Genomic DNA, 21,511 nt, shown 5'->3' with positions numbered 1-21,511 from the left:
TAAACTTATATTTAAACCTATACCTATTAGAGCGCTATTGTAACAAATGTACCTAGGTTGATTTTAGATAAATTAAAAAGTATGTTTACTCTGCATAATGTTGACTCTGTGTCTGTGTGTGTCTGTATGTGTTCCAGGCTGATATAGTGCACGCTGACATTGATAGCGCGCTGGGAGACAATAAACATGGCAAGAAGATGAGACCTCAGACACTAAAGTGAGTCTTCTGTTCAACAGAGGCATGTCTGTCCTGAACTGCTATTGCCATCATCCATCCCAGTGAGCAACAGCTGTTGAATCAACTTTGAGATCACATGCACCTGCGTCATTTCAATAATGATTCCACATCCAATGTCTGCTGGTATCATAGCACACTGTCTGACCACAACATGGTCCCTGGTTCTTTATAGTAATTGCACCTCTGTATATGTAGGTATTTGATGGGCTACAGTGGTGTTCTGACACTATTCTTTGATATCCTTTCCAGTGTAATAACTCAGTATGCATTTAGAATAGTCGTATGAATTTGAACACTCCAGTGTAATGCTATGAGAATGTTTATGCAGTAATTCAAAACACACTGCACACACACTCTTCCCCCAGGATGAACCAGGAGAAGATGAAGCGGCAGCGGGAGACAATCATCCCCCCCTCAGAATCTAAAGGTCCAGCCCCTGGAGTTAAAGGTCGCGTGGCAGCTACGGACATGAAAAGTGAGCCAAATACACCTGCCCATGCTCGGACACAACTAGCGTATACCCTATAGGGTATAAAGGAATAAATGTTCTGAAGGTGGCTCACTTTTCATATATATATATATATATATATATATATATATATATATATATATATATATATATATATATAAATATATATATATATTTTATATATATTTCATATATACACATCATAGCAGTTGCAACAACACAGTCTTAAATCGCAGGCCTCAATTATTTTATGTGGTGGTTAGCCTACACAGTTATACAGTTTTGGTCAGAAGTTTACATAAATTCATGGACTTACATTTACATTTATGGCATTTAGCAGACGCTCTTATCCAGAGCGACATACAAGGTTATTCATATCACAGAGGTGGGCCAATGTAGTGTTAGGAGTCTGGCCCAAGGACTCTTATTGGTGTAGCGCAGCATAGTCACCCAGACTGGGAATCGAACCCTGGTCTCCCACATGGTGTGGTAGGTCACTGGCAGGTAGTGGTGTTATCTGTTGCGCCACACCAACCACTACAACTTTTACTTGGTAAATAAATAAATAAATAAATAAATCTTGTGCACAAGTTTTTTTTTTCTTGAGTTCAGTTTTTTGGCACCAACCAAACTTTTAAGCACAGTCCACATATTTTCTATAGGCTTGTGGTCAGGCCATTCCAAAAGCTTCACCATAGCCTGTTTTCTCCATTTCACAACCACCAGTAGTCCAGTATTGCCATGACATTTGTGTCCATGATTAGTGTATGTAAACTTTTGATTGCAAAATGAATTGTATGTGTTTTTATAAGCAGAATACCACAGCATTTCCTTTACGAGCTGCTCACAGTGAAATTTGTACTCACTATAATCTGTACTCACCAAAAAGAACAAATCTAAAAATGTGAGATTTCATGATGAATGTTACTGCTGAAAACAAAAAAATATATATTGTTTATTGTAAAGGTTAAAGATTCTTCCCCTGTTGTTCGCAGAACCTTTACAAAAAATCTGAAATCCGCTTGTACGTTTGTTTTAGATGTTGAAAGGCGAGGTTCAGCTCAGCAGGACGTCGAGTCATATGAGAAACTTGCCCAGCATATTGAGAAGGATGTGGTGAGTGCTCTTTTCAATGAGTAACATCAGATGGAAAGCACACACACACACACACACACACACACACACACACACATACACACACACACACAAACGCATACACACATGCTCAGAGCTAAAACCCAAACAAGCAAGGTGTGTATCAGATGAGTAATAGCATGAATTTGGCCTCAGTGATGTAACTGCTAGTTTAATCTGTGTGTGTTTGTGTTTAGCAAATCCTGAACTGTGCACTGGATGACATTGAGATCTTTGTGGCACGGCTTCAGAAAGCCGCAGAAGCCTTCGCCCAGCTCAACCAGCGCAACAAAAGCCGGAAAAATAAGAAAAGAGGACCAGCAGGTATTCATTTTCTTTCAGTCTGCTCACATTCAAACAGTCTGTTCCTGTACTATATGAACAGTTTGTTCCTGTTAGTATTAGCCTCTTTTGCAGGCACCTTGAACAATCACATTTCTGTCACTTAATCTATTACTAATAAATATTTAATGAACTTGATCTTTCAAAGCCCCAAAGTTCAGACACAAACCCATCAGAAAAAAATACAACCTGTCAATTTTCACTCTACTGGTGGTTTAACCACTAGGGGGCTTGCCAAAAAAGCTAACTCTATGTGTGTGTTCCTGTGTACAATGGCAATAATGGCTGCTCTGTGGTTTTGTTTAGAGGGGATGTTAACTTTAAGAGCTAAACCTCCATCTGAAGCAGAGTTCATCGACAGCCTACAAAAGCTAAAACTCTCCTTCAATCTGCTGGTGAGTGTCTCTCTGGGCTCCAGCACATGGCCTGCTGGTCTCATGGTCTCACCACAGATCTTTTAACCTGTATTATATTGCACTCACTAAAATTGTTTTAGATGATAGTTTATTTAGAAATACAGAACTTCAGAGCTCAATGCCGCATCATTATTTACTAACCATTATAAAACCAGTATGCAGGCTGTTATCTGTTATTTCTTCATTTGGATTGGAGTTGAGACGATCTGTCCCAGTTCAGTAAAAGTAGTCGACTCACACTGGAGTGGAGTGATGGCAGGGCATACTGACTGTGTGCTCCCTCTGCAGGCCAAACTGAAGAAGCACATTCAGAACCCCAGCGCTTCAGAACTCGTCCACTTCCTCTTTGGACCACTGGAACTGGTAAAGACTGGAAACAAATACACAAGCAGAGTTGTAGAAAGTACAGAGAAACTGTGATTAAGTGAAAGTGTGACTGAAGTGGGGTGTGGAGACAATGATATATAATTGAGTGAAAGTCTAATATATAAACAATAAAAGGATTGAAAATATTTACAAATAACAAATTAACCTTTGAGAGTTACCTTTTTATTATTATTAAATGAACACTGCACACAGGCTTAGTAGCATTAGCCTTTTCAACAAATGTGTGCACAATTCAGTGCATACATAGTGTGACATAGCACAGCCCAGCATTATCTTTAAATTTTCTGCTGCAGCGGTAACACCCTGCACTCCTGCCTCCGAAACACCCTTTGTCAGTACTATGTGCTGCTTTTTTTGCTAAGAGCGTGTTGTTTCTTGGTCAAGGATGATTTAGTGTTGTAATGTGTTATTGTAGGTGCTGCAGAGTTGTGGTAGCCCCGAGCTGTCTCGCTCAGTCCTCTCTCCCCACCTGTCTCGAGATGCAGTGGACTTTCTAAGAGGGCACCTGTCCCCTAAGGAGATGACCATCTTTGAGCTACTGGGTGACGGTTGGACGCGACCCAGGTAGTGCTGCTGCTGTAATCGCCCGCTGTGGATTTGCTGGTAGTTTTTTTAGGATGACCCTGTTAAAGCACATGTGAAGCTCCAATGAACTGTACCTTAACAAGCTCGAAAACCATAAACTCTTTGTAGACATAGAGCACATTCCAGTGCATGAGTAGAATTGAAGTGTTCCTAGTGAAATGAAGCACAACATCACAAATGAATGGAGGTACAGTGTAGATTACAGCTACTAAACTAATTAGCTACTGAATTATTAATATATGTTTTAATAATTACTACTTAAGAGGGTTCTTATCTAAAATGTTTAGAGGTTTCTAACTAATGGTAAAATTTGTATTATTATCATTATTACTATTAATATTACAGGTTTGTAACATTCAATTTGTAAAACAAAGGCTGTTTTATTTAATTTAATTCAAATTTTACAATAATCTTTTTTTTTCCTACTGTAACTGGTTAGTTGGTTTAGTGTGGAGGATAACTCTGACACCCTCTATATGGCAGACTGGGGATTCCCCAAAAGGGGTTTAACCATGTTAACCAATATGAGTCCTTGGGTAAGACTCCTGTACTGGTTAGCCAAATGCTATATTCTCCACTTCTATCAACACTACCTATCAGCTCATCTACCTTCACCAAGAAAGAGAAATGTTGAGCCACTTTCCAAGGGACATTACATAAGACCTGAACGCCCATCAAAAAACTATGTTAATACGCTCAGCAAGGCATAAGGTTCAGGTTTACAAAATGACTACAGGTTAAGCTAGGCGGTGTGAGATTCTATCACACTCATAGAAGTGACATTAGATGTTAGGATTTGGGGGAGGAGCCTCACTTTTTCACTTATATTAAAACAATGATATTGTGTAAATGATTAATGCTCATTTTAATGTCTGTTTTTGTCTTTCTGCCAACTGAAATCAGGTGCTCAGCCCGTTTTCAGTATTCCTTGTATTGCTTGTTTAATCACACAAGTTGCAAATATGCTGCATGTAATGAAGAACTTCTTTTTTTGGGGAACCAAGAATGGTTCTTTCATGGCATCTCACTAAGAACTGTTTTTGGCATCATTATTTTTAGAGCGTACTGTATGAAGACGTTTTATTTTAAACCCTCAGCAAATCAGACAAGCTACATATTTCATATAGGCAGCGTTAGGATTAGAGCTGGAACATATGTAGTTTTGAAGTTTCTTTCATCGTTATTTCATTAGCAGTGAATTGTGCAGGGCCCCTTGGTGTTTGGGCCCTAGACTGCAGCCCCTAAAGCCTATTAAATTAAAATGGCAGTGTGTGAAGAACCTCTGTTCCTCAACTAGCGACACTGTGTAGGCCTCTTATTCTGTCTCTCTTTGTCTCTCTCTCTTTTTTTCTTGCCTCCTCTCTCTCAGAGCTGATTGGCCAAGGGACCAGTGTGCGCCTCTCTACATCCCAAAATTTCGGAACGGCTGGGAGCCTCCTGTGGAACTGTTCCGCTCATCACCATGGGAGACAGAGTGTTCCGGACCAATGTCCCCCATATCATCAGAGTACAGGAAAGAAGAGGTGAGGGAGAAGTCGAGAGAGCGAGCGAGTTAGAGTGAGAGAGAGCATCGTATATAATAATTACCATAATAATTACTTCACTATTTTCTCAGCTTTCTTCCCTTCTGTTTTTCTCGTACTGTACAGTACTTTGGATCACAGTCCTCGCTGTCATCAAACGGGTGAGTCTGAGCAAACCACTGACATTCCACCAGAATAAATAAATATTCAAATATATATATATATATATATATATATATATATATATATATATATATATCACATTCACCGATTAATATCTAAATGTAGGCTTGTCATTAAAACTTGAATTCAATTTTGATAAATCTAAACCAGTTCATTTTTGTCTGACCCATGTAGATCCTTCACAGCACCTTCCCCTGGGCGGAAGTACGCCAAGATCCGATACCACTTTGTTGCCCGCAATGCCAATGAGCTGTCTGTCCTTCAAGACGAGGTTTTAGAGGTGAGAGAGAGCGAGGAAGAGAGTTATCTGGGAGCAGTGTTGCAAATGAGCTTATTACTGATCAGATGTTTGTGTGAAGGTGATCGAGGATGACAAGCAGTGGTGGAAGTTGAGGAACAGGAGCGGCCAAGCTGGGTATGTGCCCTACAACATCCTAGATGTAGTTACACCTGAGGAACTGCGCGCCATGGACCCAGCATACAGCCAGGTAACACACACACACTCACGCCACTTCCTAGACACTTTTACTGTGCTGGATTGTAAATATTGTGTCTCTGATTCTCTCTTTTTCTCTCACTCTCTCTCTCCCTCTTTCTTTGTAGTCCTATAAAGGTTCATCCCCATCGGGTTCTTTGGGAAGAGGGGACAGTTTTGACATGCCAAGATCACCACGGGATAAAGACAGTGAGTTTATTCATGAAGTGTACATTCATACATGAGTGTCCCCCACTAATGGTTCGCTTGTGTCATTTTAAAAGTCCCATATAATGCAGAACTGAATTAAGCTGTAAAAACAACCTGTTTCAAATTCATTGCTTTTGTGATGCCACATGTATCTGATTCATTTTACTTAATCAAATAATATAGAATTAATTTACAACAATTTAGCCCCACCCTTTTACACTATAAGCAGTGTTTTGTTTTTTATTTTATTGTATTGTAAGAACTAGTAGGTTGGTTAATTATGGAGGAAAAGCAGGTAAAAAATAATAAGAATAATGATTAAATAAAAGTAAAAAGGAGTGTTTTCTATGTTTATTGAACAAGGCAGTCCTTTACACAGATCAAGCTTTTCTGACTGGGCATTGGTCCGGGCAACCAATGTGCTTGGAGGACAGCGCTGTGTACCCGACTCTGATGCATCAGCATCAACTAGAGTGATGTGGGGAGAAAGTGCAAGGCCAGTTGTGCTCTCTTTGGGCCCTGACTGCCGATGGCTAGCAGCATGACCAGGATTCAAACTTAGATTCAAATATTCATGCAATTCCCTGGTCAGAGTGACAGCGTCTTGTTCGGCTGGATTCTGGGCCCTAATGGAATAATGAGAAGTAGACAAATACAGTATAAGAAAAGGTGTTTATTAGGTTAACTAGTCCACTGTGGCATGTTGGTTGGTCTATGCCACACGCCGGGGTCGCTGTTCCTGTCTGGCATCAGTGGCCCATGGGGCACCACTGTTTCACCGTTGGGAGGCACTCAATGTGCGGGAGGTCCATTCTCGGTACACCTTCACTACAGCGGCTCAAGAACATTCCACAAATGTATTGGTTTCTCAGAGGCAACCTTTGACCATTTTCACTGTCATATCAAAATATAATGGCCACTTCTGGTTTGAACTGAACTCGGGAGTTTGCTGCACATAGAAATAAGCTATAACATGGGCAACGTGTGCCATTTGACTGATGTCTAAGAGGGCATGATAATAGGGTAGTGAAGAGTGTACACAAACCCGTGGACACATAGTGCATATGGAATTATGCCCTGACCTTTAATGTGACAAATCAGAACTCTGGCAAACTCACGGCATTTATGAAATTCAGTTTCTTAGGATGCTCTTTCAACAAAACCTCTCTTCCAATCTCTTCTGTTCTATTCTCTTTATTCTCTCTGCCCTTCAGTCCGCACTCAGCAGATGGATGAAGTGAATGATGAGCTGTTGAAACGGATCACCGCAAGTAAGATCCAGCAGCCAACTCGCAACTTCAAAGTAGAGCGTCACTCCAGTCGTGCCATTCCCCTCACCTTCAACTCCACCCCTGCTGAGGTTACCACCTGGCTCAATGGCAAGGGCTTCTCTAAATCGTAAGTTCATTTGGCAGTTGAAAATGTGGTGATGTAAAATTGCACCTTTAAAAAGAAGGATTCTTCAAGGTTCCTTTAGGAAAAGCAGCGGTTATGTATAATTAGAGTTGTAAAAATGGCTGGATTAGCTGTGCAAATGTAAATAAAACTGTAAGTGCTTGTTTATCTCCCAGGAGTGTGGACTGTTTGGGGATCCTGAGCGGGGCACAGTTGTTTTCTCTGGAAAAGGAAGAGCTGAAGGCCGTGTGTGGAGATGAAGGGGCACGCGTCTACAGCCAGATCACAGTGCAGAAATCCCAGCTAGAGGTCAGTTACCCTTTACACCTCACCTACAGACAAACAACCAGCTACAGATAACACAACGTATCTGCACATAACTCACCTGCTAGCTCAACATGCAGGAGCTGAATGCCTCATAGAGCCTCATAAAGCCTCTCTGCTTACAGTTCAAACTCCAGTAGGCAAAGCTCTCACTGTTGTGTTTGATTGATACAATTTCGCAGATCTATTTTCTACTTTTTATTTATTTCTTTTATCTTTCACTATGAGTTAACTTACTGGTCTTACTGTAGACAAGATCATAACATAGAACGGCTACTAAAAAGAGCAGAAGCTGGTCCAACTTTTAGAAAATTTTTTGTTTAAGTGAAAGTGGGATCTACTATCTAAATCCCAAACATAAGCACTATAAGAGAAAAAGCAGAACGGTTCTCAGGTCAGCATAATTCTACTTCTACCAGTAGCAGAAAGACACTAATACTCTTTTATGTCCCCATCAGAAGAGCCGAGGAGACTCGGAGCTGCAGCAGGTCTTGGGGAAACAGAAGGAGAAGATAGCTTCTGCCACAGATATGAAAAAGTTTTAAAAACCCATCATTACAGTAATTGTCAAACAATGCTAGAATATCCACAATCCTCATATCAGCGTACAATCCTGCTTCGTTGTTATTCTCTTGCCATCGTCATATAATCTACATGCAGTATCACCGTGTACTAAGATCTTGTATACATTTGATTTGTATATTTATTCTGTTTTTAGAAAAGGCTATGTTTTAATTCGTCCACGTAAATTGTTTCTTAACACTTGTTTATGCTGGGAAGATATGATGCTTTAACCTCTGCCTAAACCTGTGAGGGAAGAAAGAGGAGGAAATCGGAGCAACAGGAGATTTTGGAGAATTTGTTTCGATGTTGTCCAGAATGAATGTTTTCTAGCAGTTTAAAAGAATGATTGTACATCGTGTGGTTATAGGTCTTTGGCTCATGGGCTTTTCGTCACATTCAAATGCCATTTTTCATTTCGATTTATGAGAATACCTTTGTTTTCAAAAAACAAGGGTTTCTATGTAAATAACGTCCCCAATCCTGTCTAAAGATGCATGTTCACGTGCTGATTTTTTGTCATGAAAGTATGATGCAAGAACATAATAAAGTCAAGTTAATGGTATCCATTTTTCAGAGTTTCTGTTGGTTGGCGTAACAGGCTGAAGGCTTGTGTATGTCCTTGGCTGTCCAGTGAAAAACATGGTGACTTTACAGGAGAAGGCAAAAGTGTTCTTAACTTTGTTAATGTAAAAAACTGTTTATTCAAAGTAATTTAGGGCATTTGTGTTGATCCATTCATCCAGAATTACTAACAGGGTACAGAGCAGCTACAGGGTTCAAACCATAAAAAATGAAAAAGAATGGAGATTTCATTGGACAGCAGCGATGTACACCCACTGCGCACTTTATTAAAAGCATTATACTAATACTAGGTAGTGTCTCATTTTGCTCTTAAAAACACATGGCATGAATTCCGTAAGACGTTGAAAATGCTCCTTTGTTATTTTAGTCCATGTTGATTTTTAGGAGCACCTGCAGTGTGTTCTATTGGATTTATATTGATATGACTAGGAACACCAAACTCACTGTCACGTTTACCAGTTTGAGGTGACCTTTGCTTTGTGACATGATGCGTCATCATTCTGGAAGTATCTGTCAGAAGATGGGTAAATTGTGTGTATGAGGGAGAGATCCTATCATCTGTATGCCTCAGCAGAAATTCCTCGAGATTCCTCAGACCAGGCTTCTTTTCTCCAGTATTTGACCGTCCAGCTTTTGTGAGCCTGTGCCCACTGCAGCCTCAGCTTTCTGTTCTTGACTTAGAGAACCTGACAGAATCTAACATGATCTTCTGCAATTGGAGCCCATCAGTCTCAGGTTCGGATGTATTGTGCTTTGCTGCTCACACAATTGTACAGAGTTGTTATCTGTGTTATCATAGCCTTCCTGTCAGCTCAAACCAGTCTGCAGAACTGCCGCCCACTGAATATGTTCTCTTTATTACACTATTCTGAGTAAACTCTAGACTGCTGAAAATCCCAGGAGATCAGACATTCAAGAAACACTAAAAACCAGCCTGTCTGAAACCAGCAATCGTACCACGCTCAAAATCAGTGACATCACATTTTTCCCCCATTCTGCCAGTTGATGGGAACTTCAGCTGGCCTATTGCTACATGATTTTAATGCAGCCACATGATTAGCAGATTGGATAACTGAATGAATCAGTAGGTGTACAGGTCCTCTTAATAAACTGCATGGGTATCCTTACAAAAAAGTTAACAAACAAATTTCAAACGTTGTCAGGGCATAAAATGTCAGGCAGTTTCTCAATTCCATTAAGATTTTCAGGTTTGTGGGTTCTGTGGTAAAGGTTGTATCATATGTCCTTTTTTGGAGTCTTAGAAGATATTAAAATACTGTACTTAATAAATGACTGAATTAAAGTACTGAATTTGATTAAAAAACCTGTGGAGCAGCTGTGAAAAGGTGTAACAACACACTGAACACTGTATTACAAGCTATTTTATTATTTATTTTACATCAATGTTTAAAGAGCCAGTGTTGCACTGAATTTTGTGTCTGAAGATCAGAATTAGTCTGAGATTTGTACTTTCTGTTCCATTTTTTTCTGCCAATAACATCAACTGGACAGCAGGACAGAGAAGAAAAGAGAAAACACAAGTTCCTTTCAAATGGGCCAAGATTAAAGAAGTACAAAAATTGCAAAAGTTTCAAATGTAATCAGTAATTCTGCTAAAACTCCCATTCAAATTCTAAATGCTATCTCACCTAACTTTACTCGGATTAAAACAAGACAGCTAGGAGTCAGATATATAGAACTAAAAAAAACTATAAAATATCACTGAGTACAGTCCTAACAGTTATAAAGTCCAGCGTTCAAACAGCATTTGTGTGTGTGTGTGAGTCTGAGGTTTCCTGCACCACTGAAAGCTACAAAGCTCTCTTATCCAGATGAGGTTTCTGGTCCTAATTCAGTTACAGCTAAAGCACCTTAATTACAGTTTAGCTCCAGCACACATGGAAAAGGAAGAGACATAAAACATGACAGCAACAGTATTTGTGAATTAAATATTCTCGGCAGTTTAAAATCGTTCTCCTGGGTCTGAAAAGTGAATTTTTTGATTGTTGAATAATGATTAGAAATTCAAACACTCATGAAATGAAGCAGGGGCAAGATGGCAATTATTTGTGGAGGTATGCGTCCAGCCACAGTTCTCCTGACTTCTTCAGAGACCTAAGAGACACACATAAAAGGAAAATCAGTGCTAACTTCAGAGCACCACAACTACATGAGTCAGGCAGTAATTGAAGTGGCATGGCTCGCTTGTACTCTCCTTGTTCAAGTATGCCAAGATAAACACTGTTTTACATTCTAGGCTACTTTTAACCCTTAAATTACCCACTAAGGTGTATTATTTAGATACTACCGGGACTTCTGTAAAAACTGGTGAGGCTATTCTCTGGTAATAGAAGTTTGTAATAACACCGTTGGCCTGCCGGTGGGCTTTGGGCTTTAAAGGGGTTTAAAAATACAGATAATAAAACAACCTATTAAAGAAATAAAACTTTTCTAATTTACACTGAAATAATCTGAGACCCTTATACTGACTTACATCATCAGTTCTAATCAGTTCTAACATTCCAAAATTGTCCTCTTTTATATCAATGCATTGCCAGTCACTGTCTGATGAACCCCTGGGAGCAGCATGTGGGGAAGAGTGTATTACCTGACAATGTCACTCCAGGCCTCCCACAAGCCTTTGATTTGGTACTGAACTCCATACTTCTTGCAAAGCTTCTGAACCCGAGGAGCTGCACGAATGTAATTATGGCGGGGCATTGTAGGGAACAGGCTGGTGGAGGAAAAGAAGAGCACATAGTTTATACAAACACACAGATACAGATACACATTCACACACACACACACACACACACACACACACTGAAGTGCTCTACTCACTGGTGCTCAATCTGGAAGTTAAGGTGACCACTGAACCAGTCATTGAAGAATGACTGCTCAACGTTGCAGGTGGCTCTCAGCTAAACAAGACAAAAGCACACATTAATTAGATTCTGATCCAGAGTAATTTACTGTGTTTTATTGGACTTTTCTTCTACTTACTCTAATAGAAGAATGGTATGTTAAATGTGCAGTTGGTCAGAGGTCTTTAAGCACTGACGCTATCTACGATATTCTCAGAAATATCGCAATAACAAAATCTATTATGATTCTACAAAATATATTATATTTCCAACCATACATTAAACATATATGTGAAAAATGTAAATCTATTCTCTGTAAATCTGTTTCTCATGATTTGGATCATTTGTAGCATGTAATGAGTAATGAACCAGTAAAAAGTATGCTTTTTTTCTTGGAAACGTAATTGAGGAAGAGCATCAGTCTTTCAATTGTCAATAATATTTTTAACTGGAAATAAATTACAGCATTAGATAAATCACTATTATTTATAACCCTAAGATCCTTACATAGTCAGATTAATATATATATATATATATATATATATATATATCTCCAAGGCCAATTTATAGCCAAGGGTGCATTCACCAAAATTTTGATTCTCTTATCATTGTAAATCTGATTGGGTAAGCCATAAGCATCCTAGATGCTGAATCAATATGTACCTGCATGCTCAGCCAGTCATCATTTTTGTCATAGTCTATGTCCATGGGGATGTGGTTCATCTGGGTCACCCACACAAACCAGTGACTCTCCAAAAACCTGCAAAGCACACCAGCAACACATACTTTACTACTTCTAAAGGTACTGTTGTACTAGCATGAGTTTGGCTGTGCAACATCGTAGAGATCTTACCTCACACAAGTGAGAAGCACCAGTGATCCAAAGAATCCGTAATAGGGAACATAAAAAAAGAGATAGCGTGCGTAGTAGGACAGATACCATGCAAAGTCCTTAAAGGGAAAGAAAGAAAAAGCAACAATTAAAAGCAATGTTTCAAACACATGGCAGTGACATCACCTTAAAGCAGCTCTAACGCCAACTTACCACCCAGTCCCGCTGCTGGATCATTGTCTGTAAAATGTGCATGTTGAAGTACACTGGGATGAGCAGAGGAGGACCAACTAAGGGGGGAAACAAGCGAAAAATAAAAGGGTACATTTCAATGCATGCAGGTCATATAGGTCATTTTGTAAATGGGACAGCAAAGAGTCGGACATACTCAGAAAGAAGTACTTGTGCTGATGGTTGTAGGGCAAGCTCTTCAACTTTTTAACTCCATACTGAAACAAAAAAGAAAGAAAGTACAATATTACTTTGCAACACTTTAAGGAAATGGCAAATGTGATCTCAAATGTTATGGAACTTTAATAATTTCCATAATTTTAGTACATTTTTAAATTGTTTTAGCCCTTTTTAGTCTTTTTTTTAATATAATTTTTTTGTCGAATTTCCCTTTTTCTCCCAACTTGGTACTGCCAAATAAGCCACCCATTCATAGCTCCCCCTAACACCAGCAAGGCTCCTGACACTAGGAGGGTATGGATTTAACACATGTCTCCTCCTACACATGTGAAGCCAGCCACTGCCTCTTTTCAAACTGCCGGCTATGCTGGTCAGCCAACATGCTCTGAGGAAAGCATCAGGTCCCCAGCTCCACCGCAGAGAGAGAGCACACCAGCAAGACTACACAAGGGATACGGTATTCTAAATATATGCCTAATAAACCAGGAGTGTGGCGGCAACTGAATATAATGATAAAGGTGCAAAATTCGGGATAAGAGGTTGGTATTATTATGGATACATGACAGGCTGGGTGTATCATCTCCTACATGTGTCATTTTTTTGGATTCTCTTGTATTAAACCCTGAATGTTATTGTCTTGCGTATTGTTTACTGTATATGCATAATATTGTGTATTGTGTGCTAGGAGAAAGATTAATTACTGCAATTACCTCTGGCATGTCGTGTGGCAAATAGGAATCAATTATAGAGCATAAGACAAAGGTTTTACTGTGAAGAGCTGTAACATTAAAAAAGCACTACTTCACATTCATATCAGGTGTGCATTTTAGAGCACAGCCAGTGTACTGATCAGCTAGTGTACTGAGTGTCCGTATTATGGATTATCACATTAAGTCTACTTATAGAAATCAATTACCTCCACAGGCAGTACGTCCCCCAGTACCAGGATTTTCAGCATGTTGATGTCAGGGTCCTTACAGACCACATTGGGCTTAGCATGGTGCTGAAAATGACGATGGTTCCACCAATTTGCTGAGGCTCCCTATACAACACAAACACCTCATATATTCACACACATAGACAGCCAGGATAATACACTGGGTGTATTCACTGTGTGTGGCATATGTATATAAAAGGGGTTAACAGATTACAGTACTGTGACTGTAGGCTGAAACGGTACCTTCAGATGTCCAATGACGAATTTGTGCGCTACATGATCCCAGCCGGACTTTTTGAAGACTGACAGGTGGCCAAAGTCATGTTGCAGCCAGCCGGCTTGAGACTGCATGAAATAAAAGAGGAAACACGCCTGACTTCTTTTGAAAAATACATAAAGATGAGCAAAATTCTTCATTTCAAAAAAGAGTTGTGACCCCAGCTAGAGCCCACCTCCTACCTGTGCAGTGGCCATGATAAAAGTACACAGAATTGTGGTAATCCAGCCGTTGCCCCAGTACCAGAGCAGAGCTAGAGACATGGCCTCCAAGACTAGAATATGGCCAAGGTGCAGCATGAAGAACAGGGGATTAGTGCGGTACAAGCCCTCTGCTTGAAACTGCTCCCGCAAAGCCCGGAAATCTTCCACTAGGGCAGCCTGAGAGAAACAAGGAGAAAACGTCAGTCAGTCAGTCAGTCAGTCAGTCAGACCGTCATTGGACGTCTAGACATAGAAAGAATAATAGAAACAGTATTTATTCACTGTGATAGTATAATATTTGCTGTGATTAAAAAAAATGTGAGCAATTGCAGTGATGAGATTATTGCTTTAATAGCGGTTACAGTACCATGATTATTACTGTCAAATTTTATAGGTACTGTTAATAGATGACCAGTGCACATACTGTGAAATTTACAAAGACCATTTACTAATTTTTGCCAGCAAGGTACTGTACATTTCACATTTCACAAAAAAGAGGGGTTTTTAATGTTCCCTTACTTAACAGAACTCTGACAATCAAAAGAACCATTCAATTGCCTATAAATACTTCCTTAAATTGCCTTTTTTAAAATGGGTTCTACTTAGCACCAAAAAAGGGTTCCACTATTGTTATGAATAATAAAGAACACAGAAGAACAGTAGAGAACACCAATACCATGAAACACTGATGATGTAAGCAACATGGAGAGTTTCTAGGGTAGGGTGACTGACCTGAAAATGACTACTTCACAATTGAAAAGAAGGTTCAGTCTTGAGGCAGTTTACTAAATCTTGTTGTTTTGTGTAACTTCTTGTTCTTATCTTGAAAGTTTGAATACAACATCTAAAAATACCAGGTCTGTCCATTTCATATAGTAAAGATTAAGTTTCAGTCTCCACTGTTTATGTTATTAATAAATAAGATAACACCAGTCATTTACATGACAATAAAATACCTTAAAACCTTCAAATGATGCCATTAAGAAATAACACAGATGTTGCCAAACACAAAGATATGTTGGTAAGAGATGAAAGAAGAGACGAGAAGGAAGAAAGCACTGTAGCAGGGAAAGGAATGGAGGCTGATTTGAATTTGCATTGGAATGCCTGTGAAAAAGAGTATGGAAAAAGGAGACCCAGGTCACACGAACTAGGCCAAAATGTAGTACCACCACAAATGCAACAGATGGCAGCAGATACTGGCATGTCCGTGTTTAAATAAAAACAAAGGCTTGAATGGCCTTCAGTAACTTTAGCCAGAGTCACATGTCTCATACAGCCTTATCGACCCTAAAAGCTATTCACTAGCTTAGACCAAGCTGAGAAGAAAAAAAAAACTATTATACAACTGAGTCAGCGTATTCATTACGTTCATTACGGCTGGTAGGCTGGATACAGTAGCTATGGCAACAGACATTTTTCAGAGATTAATTTTGTTAAGAGTTAAGAAAACAAGCTCAAAATACTTCATTCCTGGTGAAGTATTCCCAGTGGAAGTTGGCATTTTCCATGCGATGAACCAAGGAGGCTTCTAAAAAAGAGGCCAAGTAAAGGCTTGGTACTGTGTTCAATGGTTTTTTACTTCTTCCACCACAGAGACACTGAAGCAGTCTGTGTCAGACAAAGTGCATTTGGCAATCTTCCTCTCTAATAGCCACTCCGCTAGTAATAACGTGGCCAAAATTTCAGTCGTTAAAAAAAACTGTAATTAAGAAATTGCATTACTTTATACTTCTCCCATCTTGGATGAAAACCCCATTATGAAAAGCACTGAAGCAGTCACCTTAGCTAACTGCAGCCACAAGCAGATTTTCACAGGCCCTGTGAAATTTCGAGCCCCTACACTGCCAAGCTAGCAGTCTCAATGATTCCTCCTAGTTGGATGAGCTACACACAAAGTTGATAAAGAGCTCTAGGTTGAGAGCAGAATCGCTCCACTTTTAAAAAGCTGACACTTTCCAGCATCCTCATATTTCTACAAAAAGCAAAATGGGTCAATAATGAGACAACCACACTGGTGCTTATGCATTTTTACATAAGTACATTTGGCTACAGACTAAAGTTTCTCTACCAGTGAACACAGCATCTAACGTGTCCTTTTAAAATCTTTTAAAGTCTTGAAATCTTTTTAAGCTTAAGTTTTCTTTGACAGCAGATGTTTTATTGAACAATTAGATCATGCTTTAAAGACTTTCTTCAATTCCTTTTTTCTTGGTTTCCAAGAAAAAAATGCAGGTTACACCTAGCAATAGTATATCAATTGTATAGTATATCCATATTGTATCAATATGAAAATCAATAGAAGCAGAAAATACTGAATCGGATCCTGTAAAAATCCATACTCAATAACACATACTCACATTGTGTGAGGTTTATTTTTACTGTGTGAAAATACTTACAGTATTTTCTGTGCATCTCAGCAGGCCACATATGAACCACTAAAAAGGTACGAGCATAAAGACTCTCACCTTCCTCAAGCATGTCTCAAGCTTTGGTCTGACCATGAATCGGAAGAATGGCTCTATTACACCGGCTCAGGCCTTTTCAATTACAGGCCTATCTCGGGACTCATTCTCCATCATGGCCTCACTGAGTTCCACATGGACCTAAGACATTCTTGATGTCTTTTCCCACATCAGACTGGGTGGTCGCCTGACAATTTCTCATTCTCCTGTGCTTACTGGCCATAACAACAGCAGTTTCAGCAGTCATCCCCTTGGGCCTGCCACTGCTAAGTCAGTTCCAGCTATAGTTGCACAGTTTACATCTGGATCCAGTCAGAGACAAACGCACCATGGTGGCAATTACACATCAATGCAAAAAAAAAAAACATTTCCTCCTTGCCAGTGTGCCTATGGGGTCGACTCTGGCAGAGAGCGTCCTCTAAGGGGTGGGGCACTTTGGCACCAGCATGGTATCACTGGGAAATTGCACTGATTAATTGTCTTGGAATATAAGACACATAAAGAGCTGGATTTATGTGCTTTTCACTTGGTACTGAAAAATGCTATGCTGCTACATTGTCATTATGTGCTACTTTCTTTTCTTTTTTTTTCATTCACCAAGGAAAGGAGTGAGCAGTTGGCTTGCATTTACCTAGGGAGTGCATGGTGTGCCTCTTTTGCCTTTCTCTAAAAGGGTGGAAGGAGGTGTTCTTTTGATTTGTGGACAGATATGGCAGGGCTTCGGTACATTTGTTTTGCCCCACTGCCGCCTGGTCCTCTTTGTTAAATCCATCTGGCCTGCTGAGCCTGGATATACGATTGGCTAGATCAGCTGTTTTGCACGTTCCATGCATTTCCCTTCATCCTGGACATGCTATACAGAGTTCAGTAGAGGAACCACTGTGGCCTGTCAGCTCCACACAGATCCTGCTAAGAAGATTGACATTGCACTGGGGCTAGGATACTGACCGTGGTATTATTATAGTGTGAAATATTCCATAAGATTTAATATCAAATTTCAATTCCTGAGCAGTCACTCTTATCAGTGTCAGTAAGCGAATAAGAATGCCTGACCTAAAATCTAGGTTGCTGACTGGCTGCATAAATTACATTCTGTACGTTTGTATGTTACTCACAGCAGTGCTTCTTCACTGAGCCTGTAATCGATACTGGTCAGTAAATAAGCCCACTTTTGGTAAATAATACAAAAAAAGATTTTTATTATGTGAGAATTTTGTATTTCTTGCTCCTGGGCTCCTCCTACAGTCAAGATGTGTCATTTTAATTTTGTGCGGTCACTAAAGGAAACACATTTTTGGACAAGCTGAGAGATACAGTGGTTAAAAGCATTAAAAGTATGTAGTCTAAGTTCCTGCAAGCATTGTCCTGCCTGCTTCACCAAAGTTACAGAGTGCAGTTAGCAGTGTGCCAGACCTGGAGTGTTTTTCTATTCTTTTTGCTTTTTTAAAGGTAAAAATGCTACATAAGGACCAGTTTTAGCTATAGCTGTGGCTACTCGACTAATGCCAAAGTTGAGGGCAGTGTAATGATACATTATATCATAATGTGCTTGTCTGAGTGTATTATGAATATGAACTTCTAGTACTGACCAACTCCATGCCTCACTCTCTCACTCAGTTAAGTTCAGCACAATTGTCCACAATTGTTTGTACTCAACTAGCTTCCAGTGCTTTGCATTATAGTACAGTCACCAAGCACTTTATTAAGAACATGAACTTTTTCATGAATTTTATATTAAGAACTGTACCTACTTATCTACTTATCTCATCGACCGATCATGTGGCAGCAGTACATAAAGCAGCAATAAATAAAATTCAGCTTCAGACAATGTCAACATTAACTATTGAAATGAGGGGGGGTTCACCGGATCTGAATCCAGTACAATATCTTTGGGAATGTGTTTGAACAGGAGATTCACAGTTATGAAAGTGTCTCAAAATCTCAAAGGAATGTTTCTTACATCTGACTGAATTAATGCCATGAAGAATTGAGGCTGTTTTTGGAGTATAACAAGGCCCTATGCAGTATTTATGTATAGTGCTAGGTGAGTGTATATTTCTGTGACAAACCTGTATGGTTGTTTTTTTAATTGGGCAGGGGCGTTAAGCCTTTATGTGCACAGATCCAGACTTACATTTTTCTTGTTGTCCTGGCTGGGCTCGGATGGAGCTAGCTCCCCAACCAGCAGTGGTTTCATATACTTCCGGACGAACTTCTGATCAGGGTGGAATGCCATAAATGCTTCCTGTAGGAAGTAACATTTCCATGAATTGGCTTCATCAAATTCAAAACTGAACTGCATAATCCAAAATAACTGTGTGAACTGTATTGTGTGTAAAGCTTGTGAACAAAACAACATGTTGCCTGTAGCCTGATGAGTGTGTTACCGTTGCATCCTCTCCAGCATAATGACCGATGACTCTGTGGCCTCCAGGATGTCTGTTAACCCAGTTGCTGACATTGTACACCTTCCTTTCGATCACCACCCACTGGTCACCCCGGCGACTGTGTTTCTGCACCTCTTCCCATGTGTACAATGCGCTTGCCCCGCACCCCTCTGTTGAGACCTCTGCGGTCTGATGACTGCCCCCACCCATTGGTACTCCGGCACTCAGTGGGCTCTGTCCTAAAGCACAGATGGCACAACATCAAGCAGTGTAAGTCAATCTCTTTATTCCAGTGGTCTGGTTTGGTTCTGGCACGTAGGTTAGCCTACATTTTCTCTTCCACTCTTTTGTTGTTTACACTTGGTCTTAATAGCCAACCCAAAGTACTGATAAAGAATAGCAGGTCGATTCCCAATTAAGATAAGCCAGGGTCATAAAATCTGATTTGATTTATGATGTAGTTCTGAACACATTCATCTTTTATGATTAAACAATAAATTTCAGACAGTCTTCTTATTAATGATGAAATGCATTGAGAAAGCTGAGAAAGTCGACTCCTGCAGAAGAAGAAAGCAGTCTCTATTAGTGGACTCAATTGCTTTGTGGGAAATAAGCGAGGCCTGTGTAGCTTGTTGCTGATTTATTGAATTAAGTGCATTTTTGCAGCATCACTAAAAAAACATTCAGACTTGGACCACTCCCATTATTGGGTGTCATGCCGGCTCACAAATCGGTGCAGTTCCTTTTAGGAAGAATGAGGGAACACTGAAAGAAAACGGTTCATGATTCAAATGATTGAAATGAATGTAATAAATAAATAAAATATGTTCCATCAATATAGTTGCTATCCTAATGGTTGGTTCTATTAGTAGGAATAGTGATTACATAACACATTATATTTAAATGCAACCATTTAACATATTTTAATGATGTAAATGAAGACCACCTTTTTCCAGCGAACTGTTCATGTTTTGTTTTGTTTTTTTTTTATCTCAGAAGTTGTTTTCACTTGCACACTGCTATTTCAGGCTTTATAGAGTCACACACTTCTTCTTTCATTGATCTAGCATTATGTATATGCATGTGTATTAGGGATGGGTGATATATGTATATATGTTTATTATTATTAATATATATATATATATTAATAATAATAATAAATATAGACAATTGCACGCTTGGTGGTATTTCACTGACTCAGCAAACAGCACTAGATTGGGTTGTTTGAGATGATGAAAGTTTTCATGCTGCTTCCTTTGATTGCAATGTTTCTACTGTATAATTTGCACAAGACTGTAGGCTGTTGAGTGCCATCCCTCCGGAAACCAAGCCACTTCCTCACTTTCATGTAATTAAAATAATGATATATATCAAATCGTGTGTGCATTATGTACATATGGTTTACTTGTTATATTAATGTGCATATAAAGTCACTTTTTCACTATATTTGAAGGTCCTTTTTTCTTTCATATTGTGTATCTCACTGTGTTGTAGCATGCTACCTGCCTAAACCCCCTTCAGGATCAATAAAGTATCTATATATATATATCTATCCATCTGTCGAGTTCCTTTTCTTTTCCATTGTCTGCGATCCAAGCTCCCCAAATAATGGGGGCGTGAACAGAGAGCGGATGAGCTGCACACCTGATACCTGGCTCATTTGTAAAAGCTCACACATGTAAAGCTGCAGAAATGCACTCACCAGTTCAGTGATGACTTTTCTCCACGCAGTGCTGACTCACATGTACCTGCACTCAAGCCTCTCTGATGAGGGTGAGTCCTTCTCGCTCGCTCTAATGAGTGTGTGTGTGTGTGTGTGTGAGCGTGAGTGAGTGTGTCCTTCTTGCGCTCTCTGATGAGTGTGTGCTGCCCCCGTTACCTCCGCTCGCGCTCATTCATATTCGGAGTCATGGACTCTAACGGGCGCGCGCACTCTCCTGAGTTCCATTCCGATCATTCGAGCCGACTCGACCAATCAGCGCGGGCTCCCAACAACCTCTGGGCCAATCCACGCCTGTTCTCAGCCGCTGGCCTTTGATGAATCTTTTGATTGTGTGTATACGTGTGTGTGTGTGTGTGAGTGTGTGTGTGTGTATCTGTACGTGTGTTTGTATATGTGTGTGTGTGTGTGTGAGAGAGAGAGAGACAAAGAGAAGCTACAGTATAAGCTATTTTGAAGATTTATGAATACTGTCCAGAATACATACATCATCAAACATTTAGTGGCAGTGCTATGCAGTCTCCAGTACCTCTCAGTGCTTTCACACAAGGGATAATGGAAAAATCAGGTGCAAATTTCAGGAGCAGC

At 39.8% G+C, this 21,511-nt stretch overlaps 2 protein-coding genes across 6 annotated transcripts in view; one reads left to right on the top strand and one right to left on the bottom strand.

The window, feature by feature from the left end:
• eps8l2 (EPS8 signaling adaptor L2) overlaps positions 1-8,807 on the top strand; it is a 38,751-nt gene extending 29,944 nt beyond the window's left edge. For all 4 annotated transcript variants that reach the window (XM_072672339.1, XM_072672338.1, XM_072672340.1 and 1 more), the window contains 15 exons: positions 138-217; positions 604-713; positions 1,747-1,823; positions 2,039-2,165; positions 2,490-2,578; positions 2,888-2,962; positions 3,402-3,550; positions 4,941-5,094; positions 5,221-5,255; positions 5,452-5,557; positions 5,637-5,765; positions 5,881-5,962; positions 7,177-7,360; positions 7,534-7,666; positions 8,140-8,807. In XM_072672339.1, the coding sequence (XP_072528440.1) occupies positions 138-217; positions 604-713; positions 1,747-1,823; positions 2,039-2,165; positions 2,490-2,578; positions 2,888-2,962; positions 3,402-3,550; positions 4,941-5,094; positions 5,221-5,255; positions 5,452-5,557; positions 5,637-5,765; positions 5,881-5,962; positions 7,177-7,360; positions 7,534-7,666; positions 8,140-8,226 (1,617 nt within the window). In that variant the 3' untranslated portion in view covers positions 8,227-8,807. The remainder of the gene's footprint in view (positions 1-137; positions 218-603; positions 714-1,746; positions 1,824-2,038; positions 2,166-2,489; positions 2,579-2,887; positions 2,963-3,401; positions 3,551-4,940; positions 5,095-5,220; positions 5,256-5,451; positions 5,558-5,636; positions 5,766-5,880; positions 5,963-7,176; positions 7,361-7,533; positions 7,667-8,139) is intronic.
• A 1,384-nt stretch (positions 8,808-10,191) lies between these two features.
• Positions 10,192-21,104, bottom strand: fads2 (fatty acid desaturase 2). 2 transcript variants are annotated; one of them, XM_072672336.1, is made up of 13 exons: positions 20,906-21,104; positions 19,204-19,442; positions 18,951-19,061; positions 14,331-14,528; positions 14,115-14,216; positions 13,851-13,976; positions 12,912-12,972; positions 12,737-12,813; positions 12,545-12,642; positions 12,355-12,451; positions 11,669-11,748; positions 11,436-11,561; positions 10,192-10,942 (listed from the first exon to the last, which is right to left on the bottom strand). In XM_072672336.1, exons 2-13 carry the CDS (start codon positions 19,411-19,413, stop codon positions 10,891-10,893), a joined length of 1,338 nt encoding a protein of 445 aa, XP_072528437.1. In that variant the 5' UTR covers positions 19,414-19,442; positions 20,906-21,104; the 3' UTR covers positions 10,192-10,890. The 2 variants fall into 2 exon arrangements, with proteins under 2 accessions (XP_072528437.1, XP_072528438.1); XM_072672337.1 differs by having other exon boundaries at positions 19,204-19,437.
• Positions 21,105-21,511: the final 407 nt, after the last annotated feature.

This window comes from Salminus brasiliensis, chromosome 2, assembly GCF_030463535.1.
Source record: "Salminus brasiliensis chromosome 2, fSalBra1.hap2, whole genome shotgun sequence".
Lineage (NCBI taxonomy): Eukaryota > Metazoa > Chordata > Actinopteri > Characiformes > Bryconidae > Salminus > Salminus brasiliensis.
The sequence above is the reverse complement of the archived record's forward strand: the minus strand, read 5'-3'. Positions and strand labels throughout refer to the sequence as shown.